Consider the following 14,691-nt stretch of genomic DNA (forward strand, 5'->3'; position numbering starts at 1 on the left):
AAACAAAAAACTCCTTGTGTATTTTGAAATGTATACAAGTGGACAGTCTGGAAACACCGTTTTGCTTTCAACAAACAAACTTTATAAGAATGAAAAGTTTATAGAAATGAAAAGTTACCTTCCATATCTTCATACTTCTTATCTCCCATATTTAAGGTATATACAGTTTTCCTCTTCATTTCTCTTTGGAAAAGGGTTTCCTAGAAGATAAATTATAATAGAGATTTTTTATGTTTGCCTTCTCCCAATAATATCAATTTTAAAAAACATAATTCTATACAGTAAGAAATTATTTTACACATAAAAGGACACAGTACAAGCCAAGCCAAACAGTTTGTGGATAATCCAGTACTCTTTTATATTCCTTGCTATCAAAGTGCACAGTCTTACTGAAAGGAAAAGCCTCATGTAACTATTAAGCAACAAGCCTAAATGATATATTTTTGTGGCACAGACATAAATGCAATTGAAGCTTAAGGAACAGAGATCAATTTGGAATGGAGTTTTCAGAGAATGTGATAGGTTGTATGTGTTGAGGAACTTAGACATTCAAGAAGCAACATCGTATGGAGAAATAAAATAGCATTTAGCTAGCCAATCTCACAATTGAGTGAGAGAAAAGAGTGGATGAGAGAAAAGAGTGATTGAGTGAGAGAGAGAGAGAGAGAGAGAGTGTGTCTACTAAGGAGACAGTTGTGTGTGTATGTGTGTGTGTCTACTAAGGAGACAGTTGTGTGTGTATATGTGTGTGTATCTACTGAGGAGGGGGTTGGCATGTAAGCCATGAATTTCATCTGAAAAAAATCACAGTGAGGGTAATGAAAGAAATAAGCAAAGCAATGTAAATCAAGTAGGGTTAGATTATACATGGATCGCTAATGACTGACTGAGAACCTTAATCTTACAGATCCTCTGAAGAAGAGTGAAAAGATAAAAGTGATTTTTTTAAAAAAAGGTTGATATGCCAGCCAAGTATAGAATGGATTACAATGGAGAGAGATTAGAAGCACAGAGATTTGCACAGCTAAAGTAACTGGCTGTGAAGTAAATTAGAAAAGCATGAAATTAATGGCTGAAGAATTTCTGAGATTTGGTGAGAAATACAGTGAAGGAGACAAAAAATATCCCGGCCTAAAAGACTAGGAAAATGGTGCTTATAAAGAGGTAAAAATGAGAAATGTGGAAAGGAGGTTAATCTGGCAGTCAAAGGGAAAAAATTTATAAAGTAAAACGATTTTTTTTAATCGACTCTTTTTTCCTAAGAGATGGGGTCTTGCTATGTTGCCCAGGCCAGACTCCAACTCCAGAGCTCAAGCAATCCTCTTGCCACCAACTCCTGAAGTGCTGGAATTACAGGCATGAGCCACAGCACCTGGCCTTAAATAAACTCTTAAAATATTCCTTCCTGGCTTGATGCAAGACACACAGTTGCAATGAAATGTCCATATACATGTTTGTATCTAGTCACAAGAAATCACTGATTTCATTAGTTGTGATTCTCCTATATGTATCTGAATTTTTCTATTAGTTTCTAAAATAATTTACACATGGTAGTCACTACATTAAAGGTATGAACTGCCCAAGAAATAATTCCCTATTTGGTTAAATAAGGAGAAACACAAAGTCCCATACTTACCGTTCAAAAACCAACTGTAAAAGCAGAGGAAACTTACTAGCATATATAAAGAATGATTTAAAGGTTGTAGCGGATTAAATACAACCTCACAGTGAGTCAGCATTAGAATCCCACTTTTTTTAAAAATCTGATCAGCTGACAATAAAAGTTAGACGAGGAAAATTTCTCACTCTTAGCCTATATGTGCAACATTTGTTTTAGTTCTGGTGCAAACTAACTTGTTTTAGTTCTGGTGTTTAAGGACAAACAAATGTCCAAGGAAGATGACTAAAATAGTGACAGCCCTGGAACATCTATTATATGCAGAAAGGTAAACTAGTAAGAATATTTAGTTTGGAAGAATAAAAAGCTTAAGAACATTAGCAACAATCTTCAAAGAAAATGAACTGTTCTGAAGGGAGGTAGAGAAACCTATCAATGAAAGTATTCAAGCAAAGGCCCAATGGCCTTTTGCAGGATTTTTTTTTTTTTTCCTCAAAGATTTATTGAATACTATAGGTATACTACTAGGCAATTCTCTTAGTACTGAACAAGACAGAAATCTCTCCCTTTATGTTCTAGTGGGGAAAACAAAATAAACAAATAGTAAAAACAGTGTGGCTAATAAGAAATGAAAAAAGAGGAAGCTGTTGTTTCATACAGAATACTCGGGAAAGCTTCTGTGATAAAGGGACATTTGAACGGGCAATCAGAAAGCAGCAAGGGAGAAAGTTATGTGACTACCATCCAATGCTTCCAGGCTGAGTATTCTTGGTGGAGAGAACAGCCAATATGAATGTCCTAAGACAGTGGTACATGTCTAGAATGTTCAAGGAACGACAAAGAGATGAGTGACTAGAATACAGTGAAAGAGGAAGAGTGGCAGATGAGGACAGAGAGGTAATATAAGACCATGTAGCATCTTCTAGGCTAAGGTAAGACTGGCTTCTCTGAGTAACACAGGTGACTAGGGGTTTCTGAACAGAGGAAGCAAGGGGAAAAGAACAGGCCAGTAAGGAGACTACTGAAATAATCTAGGGGAGAGATGATAGTAGCTTATACCACAGTGGTAGCAAAGGTGATGAAATGTACTCAGATTTCAGATGTTTTGAAAATACAACCATCAGGATTTGCTGGTAAATTCAATGTGGAGTATTTGTTAGCGAGCAAGGATCCCGGATAACTCCAAAGTATTTTGATCTAAGCAGCTCAGAGTTGCTTAGCCAGATTATTATTTTAAAAATTCAGATATGAAATTAGTATGGTCATTATGGAAAAGTGCATAAAGGGTCCTCAAAAAACTAAAAATAAGCCAGGTGCTATAGTGTGCGCCTGTAATCCCAGTTACCCAGGAGACTGAAGCAGGAGGACAATTTGAGCCAGGTTGTTCAAGATCAGTCCCCACAATAGAACAAGATCCCACCTCAAAAAAACAAAAACAAACCTAAAATAGAGCTATCATATAATCGAGCAATTCCACTATTGGGTATATATCCAAAAGAAAGGAAATCAATATAATGAAGAGTTATCTGCAATCCCATGTTTACTGCAGCACTATTCACAATAGTCAAAATATGAAATCAACCCAAGTATGTATCAATGGATGAATAAAGAAAATGTGCCAGCCTGGTCAACATAGTGAAACACTGTCTCCATTAAAAATACAAAAATTAGCTGGGCATGGTGGCACGCACCTGTAGTCCCAGCTACTCGGGAGGCTGAGGCAGGAGAATTGCTTGAATCCAGGAGGTAAAGGTTGTGGTGAGCTGAGATTGAGCCAACACACTCTAGCCTGGGCAACAGAGTGAAACTCCATAAAAAAAAAAAAAAAAAAAAGAAAAGAAAAAGAAAAAAAAAAGGGGTATATATACACAAGGGAAGATTATTCAGCCACAAAAAGGAATAAAATCCTATGATTTGCAGCAACATGAATGGAACAGGAGGTCATTATGTAAAGCGAAATAAGGCAAGCACAGAGAGACAAATATGGCACTGTCTCACTCATATGTGGGAGCTAAAAAAGTGAATCTCATGAAGATAGAGAATAGACTGGTGGTTATAAGAGGCTGGGGGCCAGGGGATGAAACGAGGTTAATGGGTACAAAAATACAGTTAAGAAAGGAGAAATAAGATCCAGCATAAGATCAGTAGGGTGACTAGAGTAAATAATACTCTACTGTATATTTCATAATCAGCTAGAAAAGGAGAATTCAAATATTCCCAGCATAAAGAAAAGATAAATGTTTAAGGTGATGGATATCCCAATTACCTCGGTTTGATCATACCTTATACGAATGTATCAAAAATTACATGCACCCCAAAAGTATGCACATGTATTTTGATACATCTTTGTATCAAATGATACATCTATTATGTATCAAGAAAAACCTTTTTTAAAAAATTCAGAGTTACAGGCTACTTTCCTTGCTATTCATGCAGAAAGGCAGCATCATCACCTATGAACTTATTACAAATGCAGGCTATCTCAGGCACCATCCATACCCAGTGAATCAAAACCTGCATTTTGCCAAGATTTCTGCATTATTTCTATGTGCATTAAAAATCTGAGAAGCACCATGCCAGACAACTTCCCAATTCAGTTGCTTTTACAGTTATATTGCACTCCTATATATATTCAGTAAGTATAATTTTTTATTTGGGGAAATTCATACTATACTATCTCCTTTTATCCTAAATATCTGAAAATAAAAAAAATAAGGTTGGAGTTAAATCAATGTGATAAAATGTCATTTGAAAGTTAACACAATATTTTAAAAACCTAAGAGATGTTCAGAGGTAATATACTATCCTTTTATGTAATTAAATGATTTATTTGTCCCATTTAATAGTCTTACCTATGCTATTTTCACATTTCCTCCTTTAAGCATACTAACTTTATATATAATTTATAATTTATGTTTTAAAGTGGAGTGTGGTGGTATATACCTGTAATCCTAGCTGAAGTGGGAGAATTGCTTGAGCCCAAGAAGTCCAAGACCAGCCTGGGTAACACAGCAAGACCTTGTTTTTGAAAAAAAAAAAAATATATATATATATACACACACACACACAAATACACACACACACACACACATATATATATCTATATATACAGAAAGCACTGTCTTCTCTATTTTAAGACCCATACAGTGAAGTACACATTAAGTTTATCACTGAGAAATTGAGGAAACTCAATCAAGTTACAGACTGCCTTTGTTAGAAAGCTGCTTTAATGGCGGGGCGCGGTGGCTGATGTCTGTAATCCCAACACTTTGGGAGGCCGAGGTGGGAGGAGCACCTGAGATCAGGAGTTCAATACCAGCCTGGCCAATATGGCGAAACCTTGTCTCTACTAAAAATATAAAAATTAGGTCAGGTATGGTGGCTCACACCTGTAATCTCAGGACTTTCAGAGGCCAAGGTAAGCGGATCACAAAGTCAGGAGTTCGAGACCAGCCTGGCCAGAATGATGAAACCCCATTTCACTAAAAATACAAAAAATTAGCCAGACATAGTGGTGCATGCCTGTAATCCTAGCTACTAAAACGACTAAGGCAAGAGAATCACTTCAAAACGGGAAGGCAGGGGTTGCAGTGAGCCGAGATTACGCCACTGCACTCCAGTGTGGGCAACAAAAGAGAAACTCCGTCTCAAAATAAATAAATTAAATAAATAAATAAAAATACAAAAATTAGGCAGGCGTGGTGGCATGTACCTATAATCCCAGCTACTTGGGAAGCTGAGACAGGAGAACTGCTTGAACCTGGGAGGCGGAGGTTGCAGTGAATTGAGACTGTGACACTGCACTCCAGCCTGAGCAACAGAGCAAGGCTAGATCTCAAAAAGAAAAAAAAGAAAAGAAATCCACTTTAAAAACTGTTTAAGCATTCCAAATTGTTAGAAGTTCCATGCTTTTGTTCCTGAACATGTCCTGTATTAACTACCTTTATACCTAAAAATGATTATGCCATGTTACTAATTTAGTCATTTAAAATGACAGAAACTTAGCATTTTGCTAGGTGAAAGTCCTAAGTCTCAGTTCAACAACTTCTAAACTTGTAACTTGTCCTGTTTATCTGTTCTATCTGCCAGTTTTCAATACAAGGATCCATCTGCGTTTTTTAATAAAAGCTTTGCTTTGAATATCCAGTAGCAGAACACAGTAATACCACATAGAGCCATTGTCCTAGCCAGTAATTTGTGGTCAACAGACCTTAGAGGTAACATGTGGGTAAGTAGGAATACCCTTCCTTGTAGTTACCTATGAAGTTAGATATACCCCAATTTTGTGTTTTAACTATTTATGGCTCTATAATCATAAGTCATATTCTACCTATACTACTTATTAGTTTTACTAATAAGTTCTTTAAATTAACTGTAAGTTCAACTGTATTTTCTTTTAATGGTTAAATTTACTAAATAGATGTTAATTCTAGATCTTTGGTAAACTTACCTTTTCCAATGATTTTAATTTACAAATGTCTATCCTTAATGTTTCCTCCTAGGCTTTACCTTTTGATGTTAAATTATCCTTTTAGTCTGTTACTCCTATGATAATGATCTAACACACTTCTATTTTCTAGCTGCCCTTTTCCATTTCATAACATACTGTTTCTGCTGGATACTGAAAGTGATTCTCCATATACGTTAATATAATAATTGGGGAAGAATGGTCTAAGTTTTAAATTTTACTTATCATATAAGAAGGTATTGAAGTTTGGAATTTGAAATTTCAAATAAAGCACTGATACAAATCAGTTTCAAGGAACTCATAACTCATTTTCCCACAGTGGAATACATGGAAATGAGAGTCCTAGGCCAGCCACTACAGTGCATTCAAATATGGGAGTGAAGCAGAGCACACTGGCTTATGCCTGTAATCCCAGCACTGTGGGAGGCTGAGGCGGGCGAATCACTTGAAGTCAGTAGTTCGAGACTAGTCTGACCAGCATGGTGAAACTCAGTCTCTACTAAAAATACAAACAATAAGCCAGGCATGGTGCAATCCTAGCTACAATTAGCCAGGCATGGTACAATCCCAGCTACAGACTGAGGCGGGAGAATTGCTCGAACCTGGGAGGCGGAGGTTGCAGTGAGCCGAGATTGCTCCACTGCCCTCCAGCCTGGGCAACAGAGTGAGACTCCATCTCAAAGAACCACCACTCCCCCAAAAACAAACAAACAAACAAACAAATAATGGTAGCGGATTAAGGCATTTCAGTTCTTTAGAATAGTGCTGCCCAACAAGGAATTATTCTATCAAGCACTTAAGTGTGGTCAGTGTATGTGACAAACTGTTAAATTTTAGTGAAGTTTTAGTTAATTTAAATAGCCCAATGTGCTACGGGCTACTGTACAGCTATAGCTGCACTGCTACTGTAGAGCACAGCTGTTAAAAAATTATTTCAAGTTATATTTGGGATGCTAAGAATGTACATTCCACTTTAACAGTTGCTGGCCACCTCAAGCCTCAGGGAATCAGAAGGAGCCAGGGGTTCCTAATAACGTAAACTATTCTTTTTGGCCTAGTCTGGTTTGGTTTCTAATTACTACCCTTCTTTCCTTCTCTCTGTCTTTTTTCTTCCAAAGTCTGCTTCTTTCTGCCTATTACAAAACAGAACTCCTTTCCCTTCCAGTTCACTTCAAAATTCCCTCTCCCTGCTTACTCCTACAGTTCTTCAAGTAAGCCCATAGTATCTAAAAATATCTACATCCTCGTTAATACTACGAACTTTAGAGTCTAGCAGGTCTAGAATCAAATCCTGACTCTACCATCATTCAATAAATGGCAATTTATCAAGATCATTGGTTATTATTGGTTATCAAGATCATTATTATTATTGTCAGAAACAACAGAGAGATAGAAAATGGTAACAGAACTGTTGCTTTACACTTTCTTTGTTTTCCCTAAAGCAAATCCAAAGAAAGGACTGAAAAAAGATAAATCTATATTTCTAAATAACAACTAAATTGATCAAGTCTCCTATGAATGTGTGTGTATTTTTTTTTTTTTTTTAAGAGAAACAGTCTTGCTCTCTCATCCAGGCTGGAGCGTGCTTGGTGGCATGATCATAGCTCACTCTCCCAAGTAGCTAGGACTGCAGGTGCATACCACCATACTCAACTAATTTTTTTTTTGGAGACGGAGTCTATTACCCAGGTTGGAGTGTGGCGTGATCTCGGCTCACTGCAACCTCTGCCTCCAAAGTTCAAGCAGTTCTCTGCCTCAGCCTCCTGAGTAGCTGGGATTACAGGTGCCTACTACCATGCTGGATAAGTTTTGCATTTTTAGTAGAGACAGGGTTTTACCATCTTGGCCACGCTAGTCTTGAACTCCTGACCTTGTGATCCACCCACCTTGGCCTCCTAAAGTGCTGGAATTACAGATGTGAGCTACTGCACCTGGCCTCAACTAATTTTTTGTATTTGTAGACATGGAATCTCACTGTTGCCCAGGCTAGTCTCAAACTCTTGACCTCAAGCAATCTTCCTGCCCTGGTCTCCTAAAATGCCAGGATTATAGGCATGTGCCACTGTGCCCAGCCTTCTAGTAATATTTTGTCAAAAGGGTAGAATTAGATTCTCTGGTTACAAAGAAAGAAGAGGAATATAAATGGCCATGAGGAAATATCACAGTATTACCAACCCTACTCCCAAGACCAATCTTGCCATGACAGACCCTACTATGGAAGAACACTGATATGATAAATGAAAGACAGAGTTGAATAAAAGGGAAAGTAGGAGAAGTCTCTATGATAGGCACACTTATGCCAAGGACGAAGCACCATTCATGAAGATGCTAAATACTACATGTTCTTGTTTTGTTTTGTTTTGAGACAGGGTCTCACTCTGTCACCCAAACTGGAGTACAGTGGTGTGATCTCAGCTCACTGCAACCTCCTCCCAAGCTTAAGTGATTCTCCTGCCTCAGCCTCCCAAGTAGCTGTGATTACAGGAGCATGTCACCACCACCTGGCTAATTTTTATAAGTTTAGTAGAGACGAGACGAGGTTTCACCATGTTGGCCAGGCTAGTCTTGAACTCAAATGATCCACCTACCTCAGCCTCCCAAAGTGCCAGGATTACAGGCGTGAGCCATCATGCCCGATCCTAAATACTATGTTGATTCACATAAGATCCTCAGAGAATTCACAATAACTCCAGGAACCTCTCTTAGATAGTCTATTTCTCTTTATCCTTTATCTCCCATCCTCTATCCAAGACAAATTGGTCCACAAATTCAACTCTCTGCCCAACAAAATTTGATTTAAAAAAGAGGGGGCATTCAGTGGTGTATTTCAATTATTAAAGACTTGGACACTAGGCAAACTTGTGCTCATGATACTGTCTAGCAATAATAATCAAACGTTAGCCATTACTACTAACCCAGGATCTATCACCTCAATCCTAGTCTTAAACAAAAACATTAAGTTCCTCCCACTTATTCACCAAAATTTTGGTCCTCCCTCAAAGAATGTGATTCTCCATGGAGAAACGATAAACAAGGCTATTTTCTTTTAGTGATGTCTAGGGATGACTACTATCCGTTATTAGAGCAGCGGTCTAAAATCCAGCTGCCTGTTTTTTAAAGTTTTGTTGGAGCACACATATACTCATTTCTTCCCATATTTTCATTTCTACCAACAGTTTCAATTTCACCCAAACTTTATAACTACTAAAACTGAGATTGATATGAAACTCAAAAAACTCTTAATCAATATTTGTTTTAATAGACTTACATGCTCTGCTTTCTGTTACTATTTCCTATCAGTTCCCGGAATTACTTTCTAGTTCAGTTTCTAAAAAGATTATCACTGATCTGACTGCTTGTTAGCAGTTGATCAACAAAAGCAATTTCTAGTAATCTTTTATATTCACTTCCTCCACTATGGACCTATATTCAGAAAAGGACCAAGCACAATTCAATGATGAACAAATAATCCTATTATCTTGAGGCTTACTAAATAAAATGAAAATTAATAAGCTGAAGTCACCCACACTTACAGGTCTTTTAATAAAATCAGTTTCCTATATCAATCCAGGAAGGGTATGTTTCAGAATGTCCCTCAAATTCTCATTCAATGTTTGCAACAGGAAGTGAGTGCCAAAATAATCCATGATAAATGTCACCTCACACTAAGCTCTACAATGATCAAAACCTAATTTTTGAAACAAATCATTTTTAAAAGAGTAAAATGAATAAAGAATAAAACATTTCAAAGTGAAAGGCAAGCCAGAAATCCTCAGCCAGACAATAAAGATTGAATTCAAAATAGAACAAGTTTTTCAAGGCTAATATATTTATTTAGAAAGTTCATCAAAAGCCAGGTGCAGTGGTTCATGCCTGTAATCCCAGCACTTTGGGAGGCTGAGGTCGGTAGATCACCTGAGGTTGGGAGTTTGAGACCAGCCTGACTAACATGGAGAAACCTCAACTCTACTAAAAATATTTTAAAAATTAGCCAGGTATGGTGGTGCATGCCTGTAATCCCAACTACTCGGGAGGCTGAGGCAGGTGAACCCAAGAGGCAGAGGTTGCGGTGAGCCAAGATCACATCATTGACACTCCAGCCTAGGCAACAAGAGTGAAACTCTGTCTCAGACAACAACAACAAAAAGTTTACCACCTTTTCCCCATCCAGAATCTCCTGGTCTGGGATTAATAAAGCCTAAAACCTAGTAACAAGGCACTGGTAATGACAGACAGCAAGTTCTAAGAGAATTCTTCTAAATATAAAGCAAGGTGAATAAGGGGGAGGTACGGGGAAGGAGTGTCTCCCAATGTTCAGAAAGAAGGGGTAAACTGCTCCCTTTTTTTTTTTTCTTTCCCTGTTCCTCATTCCTCATGTCCAAATTCCTAAATGAGCTGGGTAATAGAGGAAACAACAATGGCAGCAGCAGGAACCTAAAACTCTTAAGAAAGAGAGAGACAAGAACCATCCTCACCAAATAAAAGCACTCTGGCCCAATCTTGTTGACTTCTCTCTTGTCTTCCTGTTACTTGGATCCAGACACAGATGTGGGAAATGGAGTAAATGAAAACCAATTTTCTGGCCAGAAGACAAAAGAGTGTCCCAGGGATCTAGAAAATAGCATGGATATAACAGACAGGAAAGAACTCAAGAAAGTAACAGTAAGCTGTTTTTGAACTCCTAACTCACCCAAGCTGAACATATGTGGATTTAAACCCAAGCAGCTTACCAGACTCTGAAAACTAAAATACAGGATAAACCTCCACACGTCACAGACTGGCTACTGGGTAATGCATACTGAAAAAGTACAAATAGTACTGTAAAGTTGTGAAAACAGAACTGAGGTTAAAAAACTACAACCTACAGAAAGCTGGTTGGAACTTATGACCAACCTGAACCCAACTGGATCAAATGCCTGTAAAAATAAAAATATTGCTGGACACAGTGACTCAAGCCTGTAATCCCAGCACTTTAACAGGTCAAGGTGGGAGGACTGCTTACAGCTAGTAGTTAGAGACCATCTGGGCAACAAAGGGAGATCCTCTCTCTACAAAAAATAAAAAATATAGAGCCAAGCATGGTGGTATGTGCTTGCAGTCTCAGCTCATCAGGAGACTGGGGCAAGAGGATCCCTTGAGCCCAGGAGTGGAAGGATGCAGTAAGCTACAATCATGCCATGCACTCCAGCCTGGATGCTACAGCAAAACCCTGTCTCTTAAAAAAAAAATACAAAAAATAAAAACAAAAACATCATTTCCCATAGCATTTAAACAACAGACAAAGTTTTGTAACATAATGTTCAAAATGTACAGAACGCAATCCAGAAGCACTTGGCACAGAGAGAAATGGGAAAATAACACTCTCATGGGAAAAGACAATTAAAAGAAAACACCACCAAGATGACACAGCTAGGTGAATTATCTAAAATGAATTATCTAACAAGTAGACAAAAATTTAAAGCCAGTATATATATTCCAATAAGTATAAGTAAATACTTTTGAAACAAATGGAAAGCCAAACAATCACAGCAAACAAATAGAAGACATAAAGAACCAAGTGGAAACTAAAAAAAGGGAGAATGGAAATAAAAATACACTGGAAAGACTTAACAGCAGAATGGAAATAAAAGAGTCAAGCGTCAGTGAACTTGAAGATAAACCAATAGAAATTACTCAATCTAAAAAACAAAGAGAAAAATACTGGGGAAAAACATATTAAAGGCCTAGGGACCTGTGATACAATATCAAAAAACCAACATTCATGTCAAGAATGCAAGAAAAGGAAAATCACTGTAGTAAAGAAGAAAAAATAATGGCTGGAAACTTCCTGAAATTTGGTGAAAGGCATAAACTTCTATGTTTAAGAAGTTCTCACAAACCTCAGACAGAATAATTCCAATGAAATCCATGCCGGGACACACATTAGAGTCAAGCTGCTGAAAATTACAAAGGAAAACCTTGAAAGCACCCAGAAAAAAATACGATACATTACTCATGAGGGGGAGAGAGTTTAATAATTTGAATCACTAGTGATTTCTCATCAGAAGCCATGCAAGTCAGAAGAAAGGGGAACAATATCCTTCAAGTGCTAAAATGGAAAAGAACTGCAAACTCATCCTCTATCTAGTGAAAATATTCTTCGGCAATGAATGTGAAACAGAAGATATTCAAAGCGGAAGAAAAATGAGAACTCTTTTCCAGCTCTAAAAAAAAAAAAATCTTAAATATAAGTTCTGTCAGAAGAGATATAATATTAGGAATTATGGAAGATCAACACAGTAAATGTCTAGGTAAACATAGTTAACTATTCTCATCTTGAATTCTTTAAAAAATGTTTGGCATTAAAAGCAAATATTTATAACACTTCCTGATAAGATTTCTAATACAGACATACCCCAAAAGACACCATGAGTCTAGGTTCAGACCAGAGTAATAAAATAATATTGCAATACAGCAAGTCACATTAAATTTTTGGTTTCCCAGTTCACATAAAGGTTTATATAACGCTGTAGTCTATTAAGAGTGCAACAACATTATGTCTAAAAACTGTACATACTTGATTTAAATATACCTTACTGCTAAAAATGCTAACAATCACTTAAGCCTTCGGCAAGTCATAATCTTTTTGCTAGTGGGGAGTCTTGCTTTGATATTGATGGTTGCTGACTAATCACAGGATGGTAGCTGCTGAAGGGCAGGGTGGCTGTGGCAATTTCTTAAAATAAGACCACAATCAAGTATGCCACACTGACAGACTCCTCCTTTCACAAAAAATTTCTCCGTAGTATGAGATGTTATTTGACAGCATTTTATCCACAGCAGAACGTCTTTCAAAATTAAAGTCAATCCTTTCAAACTCTGTTACTGTGTTATCAATGAAGTTTATGTACTGTTTTAACAATGTTTACAACACCTTCACCAAGAGTACATTCCATCTCAAGAAACCACTTTCTTTGCTCATCTCTAAGAAACAACTCTTCATTCATGATTTATCATAAAATTGCAGCAATTCAGTCACATCTTCAGGCTCCAATTCTAATTCTATAATAGTTTTCTTGCTATTTATACCACTTCTGTAGTTACTTCCTCCACAGAAGTTTTGAACCATTACAAGTCTTCCATGAGGGTTGGAATCAACTTCTTCACAATCCTGTTCATATTTTAATCTCTTTCCATGAATCAAGAAAGTTCTTCATGGCATCTAGAATGGTGAATCCTTTCCAGAGGCTTTCAATTTACTTTGCCCATATCTATCCAAGAAATCACTGTCTAAAGTAGTTGTAGCCTTATGAAATGTATTTCTAAGAGAATAAGACTTAACAGTCAAAATTACTTCTTGATCAAGGGGTTGAAGAATAGATGTTGTGTTAGCAGGCATGAAAATGTATCTCTGTATATTTCCATCAGAGCTCTTGGGTACAGAGCTCTTGACTAGGTGTACTGTTAATTATTAAATACCATGTTGAAAGGAATCTTTATCTGAGCAGTCGTTCTTACAGTGAGCTCAAAATATTCAGTAAACCATTCTGTAAATAGATGTGCTGTCATCCAAGCTTTGTTGTTTCATTTATATAGCACAGAGTAGATTTAGCATAATTCTTAAGGGCCCTGGAATTTTCAGAATGGTCAATGAGCCCCAGTTTATAAATTTATAGTCACCAGCTGCATTAGCCCCTATCAAGACAGTCAGCCTGTCCTTGGAAGCTTTGAAGCCAGGCATTGACTTCTCCTCTCTACCTATGAAAGTCCTAGATGGCGTCTTCTGTCAATAGGAGGCTGGTTCATCTGCGTTAAACATCTCTTGCTTAGTATAGCCACTTTCATCAATGATGTCAGCTAGACTTTCTGGATAACCTGATGCAGATTCTGCATCAGCACGTGCTGCTTCACCTTGCACTTTTATGTTATGAAGATGGCTTATTTCCTTAAACTTCATGAACTAACCTCTGCCAGCTTCAAACTTTTCTTCTGCAGCTTACTTGCCCCTCTCAGACTTCATAGGCTTGAAGAGAGTAAGAGCCTTGCTTTGGATTAGGCTTTGTGTTAAGATAATGTTATGATTGGTTTGACCTTCTACACAGATCAATCTTTCTTGATATCAGCGATAAGGCTGTTTGGTCTAACTTCAATATTGTCGAGGAACAGGGAGATCCGAGGAGAACTGGAGCGATGAGAGAACAGCTGATCAGTGGAGCAGTCAGCACACACGTAAGCATATTAACTTATGCCTTATATAGGTGCTCTTTGTGGTGCCCCAAACTAATTACAATAGTAATATCAAAGATCACTGATCACAGAACACAAGAAATATAATAATAATGAAAAGATCTGAAACACTGTGAGAAATACCAAAATGTGAAAGAAACATGAAGTAAACAGAAGTTGTTGGAAAAGTGGCACCAAACCTGCTTGATGCAGGGTTGCCACAAACCTTCAATTTGTAAAATATGCAGTATCTACAAAACCCAATAAATGGAACTACATAAAAAGAGGTATGCCTATATTGTGTACATTTAATACAAGACAACTGCAACATAAAGGGAGAAAAGGAAAGGGACATACATGGCGGCCAAGACCTCTATCTCATTTCTAGTGGTAAAATACA

General features: G+C 37.3%; 1 protein-coding gene across 5 annotated transcripts in view; it reads right to left on the reverse strand.

Moving 5' to 3' along the window:
* Window positions 1-14,691, reverse strand: part of SCAF11 (SR-related CTD associated factor 11) — a 78,660-nt gene that overhangs the window by 44,938 nt on the left and 19,031 nt on the right. For 3 of the 5 annotated variants that reach the window (XM_032248389.1, XM_032248388.1, XM_032248385.1), the window contains exon 2: window positions 119-200. In XM_032248389.1, the coding sequence (XP_032104280.1) occupies window positions 119-179 (61 nt within the window). In that variant the 5' untranslated portion in view covers window positions 180-200. Of the gene's footprint in view, window positions 1-118; window positions 201-5,330; window positions 5,352-10,561; window positions 10,698-14,691 lie in introns of those variants that run through there. The other 2 variants (XM_032248386.1, XM_032248387.1) reach the window with 2 other exon arrangements.

Source organism: Sapajus apella, unplaced genomic scaffold, assembly GCF_009761245.1.
Source record: "Sapajus apella isolate SASKATOON/1434 unplaced genomic scaffold, GSC_monkey_1.0 scaffold66, whole genome shotgun sequence".
NCBI classification, from domain to species: Eukaryota; Metazoa; Chordata; class Mammalia; order Primates; family Cebidae; genus Sapajus; species Sapajus apella.